The sequence below is a fragment of the Tauraco erythrolophus genome, chromosome 20 (genome assembly GCF_009769465.1).
Source record: "Tauraco erythrolophus isolate bTauEry1 chromosome 20, bTauEry1.pri, whole genome shotgun sequence".
NCBI lineage: Eukaryota > Metazoa > Chordata > Aves > Musophagiformes > Musophagidae > Tauraco > Tauraco erythrolophus.
This window is the reverse complement of record NC_141484.1, coordinates 3,920,948-3,928,586: the sequence shown is the minus strand read 5'-3', so window position 1 is coordinate 3,928,586 and position 7,639 is coordinate 3,920,948. Positions and strand designations below refer to the sequence as shown.

At 40.0% G+C, this 7,639-nt stretch overlaps 1 protein-coding gene across 1 annotated transcript in view; it reads right to left on the bottom strand.

Annotated features, from left to right (window-relative positions):
* Positions 1-42: 42 nt before the first annotated feature.
* The window catches only part of PITPNC1 (phosphatidylinositol transfer protein cytoplasmic 1), an 88,815-nt gene continuing 81,218 nt past the window's right edge, over positions 43-7,639 (bottom strand). The window contains exon 9 of the mRNA XM_086624024.1: positions 43-4,407. Coding sequence (XP_086480150.1) covers positions 4,148-4,407 — 260 coding nt within the window. The 3' untranslated portion in view covers positions 43-4,147. The remainder of the gene's footprint in view (positions 4,408-7,639) is intronic.

Below are 7,639 nucleotides of genomic sequence, written 5' to 3'. Positions count from 1 at the left end.
TGCAAGGAAAAATACAATATTAAAAACAATAAATAACTTGGAAAAATCAGAAACTAAGTAATATGAATGAGAAATATGACAATGAAATTCTCCTGCTGGGCCTCGCATTATTTAACATGCAGAGCATTTCAAAACTTGGTCCTTCTTTGATGGTAGTGATGTATTGCCTAACGTAGTCGTCATTGCTCTAAATAAAAGAAATTCATTCAGAGTCCTGTGGAATTACCACAGAAATGAAATAAAATAATGAAACCTGTTTTAGTGACACCAAAAAACTACAGGAGATTTTAATTCAATGACCATGCTGCTCATTTGAAGCAAAACATTGTTAGACTTCTTTAGCGATTTTAACTTACACATATAAACCCAAGTCCAAACAATGGAAACAGAAAAGCTCCTATTGACAGATCATGAACTCTCTCTTACTGCACTCACTAATTCATAAAAAGCAGATACATTTGGCGTATTTCAAATGACAGCACATTGTTGGGAAGTTATAGTGCAGCAAGCTTCAAAGCAGTTTTAACAAAACAGCGATCTTGTTCCAAACTAAAAGTCAAGAAACAAATATTTCCATTTCAAAATCTCTACAGCAGCAATTAATGCAAATTGGCTACTAGATGTCACAAAATCGCCTTCCAGAATAATCAAAAAAGCCAAAGAATAAGGTCAAATAGTTTCTTTCCATAGGATTTATCCAGTCATTTACAAAATTAGCCATTACATTCATAAGAAATCCTGTTAGGTACGTGTTTCAGGAATGTGCTGCTCCTCACAGTCTCTATAGATACCTTCCTTTTTTAATTTATTAGGACATCGACCCTTCTAAAGGCTGCAACGAATTGCCAGTTATTTTGCAATGATTGTTCTATATGAAATACACAACAGTACGAGCAAAGGTGGGAGGAGGTTTTAATAGAAACCCAAACAAACTAATCACGTTATTTGCTCTGAACTGTATTCTCCTTGATGAAAAATTCCTTGTCAAGTCCTAGCAGAGCTGCATCATGTCACTCTTCACTCACTGTGGCGGAGGAAGGAACGTGGCTGTTGTGCCTGTTCAGCTTTGCTTCGTGGCACCGTACTCTGAAGATTTACTCCCTAAACAATCACATCATTTATTTTTGCAGAAGAAGTGATGAACACCTGCAAAATGCTCTCTATTTTTCTCCTAATAAATACAACACTGCAAAAAAATCAGTAATGAAAACAACTATTTGCCTCAAGATGTTATACTGAAGTATTCAGACCTTCTTTTTCATTTAATTTTGGGTGAGTTTTTTGTGTTTGCTGGGAATATTCTAGAAAAAGTTACCCTACCTTAAAAACCAACCAACCAAACATCAACAAAACAGAAAAAGATATTTAAAGATCATATTGACCAAATGGGAATCACTGGTGGGGAAAGCAAAGCAGAACACAGCAGAAGGTGCTTACACAGGCAACGAAAAGCCTGGGGTATTTCTTATCCAAAGCAACGAAACATTACACATCTTTTTATTTGCCTTCATTAGGGAGCAACGTGGAGGCAACATGGCTGAGGGTGATCCTTGCTGCGGCCAGCGTTGAATTCAGGCTGTTTCGTCAATAAATCTGCTAATCCTTGAGGCCAGCGCTCGGTGCAAGAGCTACGGCAGCAGCACGTGCAGACGGAGACACAGCATTAATCAGCCTGTCATCTTTTCCACGACATGATCAGTGTCTTCATCCTACACCTCTGTCATGCAGCTGCTAAGATGTGTCCTACTGAGGTATGTTAATAATTTTCATACATGCCTTATCCACAAACCTAATTAATATGATAATCAGTGTATCCACATAGGATTTGGGATCAGTTAGTTAAATATGAGTAAAGGAATGACTGCTTTGGTAACCTGTGTCAAACACAGATGCCAAAACATAGATAGAACCAGTAATATGTAATAGGTAAGCACAAGGACATTATGACTAGGGCTGAGCAAATTCTTCTTTGACAAAGAAAAAAACTCATTGAAAAACAGATTTTCAGGTGGAGCAGACCTAAAGCATTTTTCTATACAGGCCAAATTCAGGAAAAGAAAAAACAACCAAACAATGCTTTATCTTTTCAAAGGTTTCCCTTCTCTGCCAACGTTTCAATCTTGCTACTAAATAAATAATAATAATTAAAAAAAGATTAGACCAGTTATAATCACGAATACTTAATCTGCACACTTTTTCAGATGAAACCATAAACGACTGTAGGAAAGTTTTGCTTGCACCATTACAGCAGCTTCTTTTTGAACAAAAAAGTAATCACCCATTAGTTTGCCAATCACACAGAATGACGAGCTCTGAGGAGAAAAGCAAAGCAAAACATGGACAGTAAGTGGGAGAACGCACGAAGTCAGACCATGGCTAACCTACCAAGAGCTCTCAGATTTGGCTAGCTACAGGATTTTAACTATCAAACAAATATACATTTGTTTTCAGTGCAGGCTGGCAGAAGAATTGCCTCTCCTGCTACTAAAACTACACTATAAACATCACACATTCAACATGGCTTCTACTGGATCTACGGCCATCGAGAAGTTCAGTGCATTTAAGCCAGTCAAGTCACAGCATTGTGCTGAGCAGACGGCACAAACGTCCCGTCCAGGGAAAAGGCCATCCCCAAACTGCTTGTTCAACGTTCCAGGACAGTTCAGCTCTGGAGGAATCTCTTTTTTAATGCCTGTACCATGGATTCAAATATCACCCACTTTGATCATATGATTCGGGCAACAGCCATCATTCACTGGGAACTGAACAGTGGCTTATTTGACAACAGATACCGAGAGAATTCATTGAACAGCAACCTGTGAAAGAGAACACAGCACCTGGAAAGGGGGTCGGCAGGGAAAGCTCCTCACTGAGCTTACGGTTTGAAAAGGAAGGGAGGAAGAGACCACTTCTGCTGTTTGTTTTTCTCCTCCTTGGGCAATCCACACTTCCCTAGTGGGAAACATCTTCTTCTACATTTCAATTCCTGAGACTGAAGATTGATTTCACACGCAGAGCAGGGAGAGCACTTCTGTTTCCTTAACGTCACCCTGCACCTCACCCTACACCAGACTGAGCGATCCCAGATTCATTTGCTTTTTGAAGTGACTGATTTTGCTCACCCCTTCCCTAGAGGACGCTAAAGCCTGGAACCAGCCTTCTGCCAGTAGCAACTGTGCCGTTCAGGAAACACGTGAGGCAGGAAAGAAAAAGGAGTTTCATATTTTCTTTTCTCTACATTCAGTGTAACTACCACTATTCTTCCAGTGAGGACAAGACAGAATTTGTTGGTTTTGCTTCTCAACTGGCTCCATTTAGCTGCTTTTCTTCAATCTTACACGTGGAACACCATTGATGAACACCTATATGGACTTAAGAGATCACAAAAGGACAGGGGAGAGCTATTAAAATACATTATCTACAAGAAATAGGTGGTTTCTTTTACAAATTCTGTGCAAGATAGAAATAGTATGATGGCCTCAAAGTCAGTATAATTAATTACAACTGGGGCTTCGATACAGTGATGTTTTAGGTTTTAAAAGTTTTGTGTTTGTTAGCTAGGCCCCGAATCCTGAGTCATATTAAGCAAAACGTGAATCTGAGTGATGGCTGTTGGTGTTCAAGTACAATGAGTCGCAGGTCAAGGGTTTATGAACACACAGGAGAAGCCTGAGAGTAGGAAGGATTTTGAAATCAGCTATGAAAGAAGAACTGGCAGGGTTCTTTCCTGTTAACTTTGTATTCTAGTTGGCACTAATTTGCCTCAGAAGTCCTTGGCAACTTTACTAAATACCTACTCCTAATTATAAATGCTATGACCTAGATGAGGATTTGTAGGTAGAATACTGCTACAGAAATATTTATTTTCTTTTATAGGGTTCCCCTCAGACTATTTCATTGTAGGTCAGTAAGATGCACCATATGGCTTGAAACACTACTTTAGGAATATATAAACTACATTCTCTTGCATGCACTTCTCCGAAGGTTTTAAGGATCAAGCCTGAGGAAATAAGTAATCTTTCCACACCAGTAGGATTATTTTAAGCAAAAAACAACCAACAAACCACCATGACCTTTGCAGAAACTGAGTTATGTCACTCTTGCTGTGGCAGACATGGCTTATCAGGAGGAAACATGCTGGGTTAACTTAAAGGTTTTTTTTCACTGGATCTGGAAGAGTGAGAGTTTCTGGAGCGGACTTTTTCCGAGGCCGGTCTTTGGGAACTGTTAGGAATTCAGGAGCATCTGTGGAGAGAGGAGTTGATGGAGCACTAGATGGAGCACTGCGAGTTGAAGAAGGCATGGAAATGTTAGAGATAGATATTGCAGGTGGGAAAATCCCAATCTTCTTGTTGGTAGCTTCCTGAGTTGCTCGTTCAAACTCTCGGACTTCATCCATTGTCATGTCTTCAACAAGAAGGTAAAAAAGATAAAGGCATGTTAGAATAATTTCAAATGATCATTTCATCGACTCAGTTAAACTACTTCCATCCAAATGGTAAACCAGGGAACGACTGCTTATCATGCATACCATTAAGTGATTCTCCACACGAACGCCTTCCTATCGTAATGCACTGACTGGAGTACGATAAGTGACCAATGTAAAGAATAAAATAATGTAAAGTACATTAATCACACACTAACAGTTCTTCTGCCTGAGTCTGAACTGAATAAAGAGTCCTACCTCTGTAATTGCTGGAAAAATTAAGCTGTTTCACAGGCAATTAAAGAATGCATTTAGACACACAGTTAGCAAGTAGAATTTTTCAGAACTTCACACAAAATAAGGTTGCTGGTTTGGGTTTTTTTCCATCTAACTTATGAGCACGACCGAGTAAAGAATTGTCATTGGTTTGTTTGTCTACTATAATTATCAAGGAATAAAAATTTGTCTCTCCTCTCATGCACAGCTTATACTGACTTCTAGTTGCAGCTGCATGCACATAACTGAGGCTTTTCTACTGATAAAGCCTGAAGAATTCCCTCTCGCTTGATACAGCCACAACACGCTTTCCAACTTTTCCATCCAGAATCTGTGCTTAAACGTTTGTGGCCAATGACAAACCCACTGCTCAACTCCCCGCAAAGCAGAGGCGAAGTGAGACGGGAGGTTAAAGCCACTTTGCAATGGAAAATCGAGTCCACGGAAAGCTTTAAAACCAGCTGAGATCTTCTCCTGCAGGTGACAAACGTGTCACAGTGCTGTAGGAACCCACAAGAGGGCAGCGCGATCCCAGCATGGATGTGCTCCGGGCTGAGCCGTGCAAAACTTTTTTGACAAAATCCCAAACGAATGACATCTGCTACAACGGGTAAGCTGAGCAAAAAACCCAGCAAGAGTCTTCTGAAACCTGCTGCTTCGTGTCTACGTTGCCTGAGCCAACTGAAATAGATTTTATGGTTTCCACTGAATGTCATGTTAAATTTGTAAATCTGAAGTATTCACAGAATGAAACTCAGCGTATTCATACCTACCCCAAGTAGAACAGCAAACCCAACATCTGCTCAATACTAACTGAAACAGCTGACTACTAGCAGAGACAAAAAAAGACACAGTGAAAGTAGTCCAGAAAAATCACTTCTGAATTCTCTCAGGGTAATTATTTTATAAATGATACTAAATCTTTGGGAGATACGATTAAAAAGACCCCAGTCGGTCGAGAGTTCTGTTACATTTGTGTGTCTCTGTAAATAATTTTGCTCCTGGCTGCCCCCCAGCTCCACACTTAAAACAGTAAAGATGAGTCAGAGGGTAAAGAAACCAGTGACCTGACTGGTGTAGGAGTGTGGTAGGATATGGGTGACCTGTGTTTCGTAATCAAATAACAACGACCCAAGTTATCTGGATGATCAAGACATGATCACCACCATTCTCTACTCTTTGCTTACCAGGGCTGTCAATTTGTGTGACTTCTTTATAGCTCTCGTGGTATATAGCAATTCCTTTTGAAGACCACAATTTGGCAATAAAGTTTTATTAAACCATTTTATAGACTCTTTGAGCTCCGAAAGCTCAAAAAAAATCAGAAAAAAACCCACTGGCATTTTAATCAATTTAAAATTCTCACACATTTGGGTGTCTGGGACACGGGACTGGCACTGGTGCTTACAAAGTCCTACACTTTCAGAACATCGACACTTTTTGATATTACCCAGCTGCATGCATCTGTAGCTGTGGCTGCAAACGTTATCTGGAAGCAGCTTTATGCTGTATTACAGCATTGTATGAAATAAACAAAAGCATGCACACCGCCAGCTGCCTCCTCTCTTCCCTGCAGATGACATTCCAGGGACCTTTTCAGCCCACTTTGCTGTGCCAGTTATCAGGAGTGAGGACTAAGCTCTTTTCCAATCTGAGATAAGTGGTAGAAATAAACAGATGGTCTCAGAGGAACTGTACCTACTTGTGTTGGAGATGGATTTGAACGTGTTTTGCTGATTTGTATTTTGTTTCACACCCGCTCACAGTGTGTGTGGTGTTTCTGAACTCAAAGGGTTTCAAAGCACCCCGACATCAAAGGCAGCCCGCGCGTTCGTTTCAGCTATTTTCCACTGAGGACTTCTGTGCAACACGAAACAAAAGTTGTCTTGGGTAAATGAAAGCAAAAGAGGACAGGAGGATTTCTCAATTTGCTGGCCATTTAGGTGAAGACTGATTAAAGTCTCCCTAAGTGGTATCCTCCAAGACCGTCCATTTTAAATTCAGACATGAAACACTTATTGTCCCTTCTGTCGACTTTGGCTTTTTAGCTTACACTTGCTTTAAATTCACTTCTCTTCTGACACATGCTCAAGTAAAATAAGTCTTATCCCGAGGTAAAATGGCTCAGACTCTCTTTTTTCTTCATGAAAAACAAATTCTGTGCTGACCTCAGTGGCAATTTTGCCACACGGGAGCCAAGGCAAAGGTTGGCAGATTTAATTCAAAGCCAAATCCTGAAGTGTAGAGCCAAAGTCAGAACTGATTCTCAATTTACTGCTCAGCTAAGGAGTAACCTTGATGCCAATGGAGCTGCAGCATTACAGACACGAGAATCACCTTTCTGGTTACTGCTTAGACAACATCCTCTCAGACTGGTGACGATTTTTACTGGTAGAACAAAGGAAAGACCTCAAGGCTTCGCCCTTCAGGCCTTGTGCCACACTCGTTACATGAGTAAAACCATCACTGAGTTCTACAGCGCAGGTAGTAGAAAAAAAAAAGAATAATAGCATTTCAAAAGCAAATATCACTGCATCTTTTCTATTTGCAGACAGTAACAATTTCTAATTTTAGGCCTCTACTTGAGGTGCCCAAATCAAGAACTTAAATACTTCACGAAGTTTCCAGAATCTGAATCAAAGAACCTACACAGAAACGTGCCCTTCTGCACAAACTGCTGTTGTATACTTCTGAAAATAATTCTCACCTTGTTGGTAGCTAATCAATGACAACATTAAAATTAGTTTTAAAAGAGTGAATAATTCATTAGCTTTTTTTCCTGGTGAAGCAAACAATTTTGTCAGTCCCATAGAAATTTTCCACTCCCCATGTTCCTGGCTTTTTGACTGAAGCACTCTGAACTCTTGCATTTTTTAACTATTCAAATAATAGAAGGCAAAACTGATATTTAACTTCCTCTTTATGCATCCAACTGAA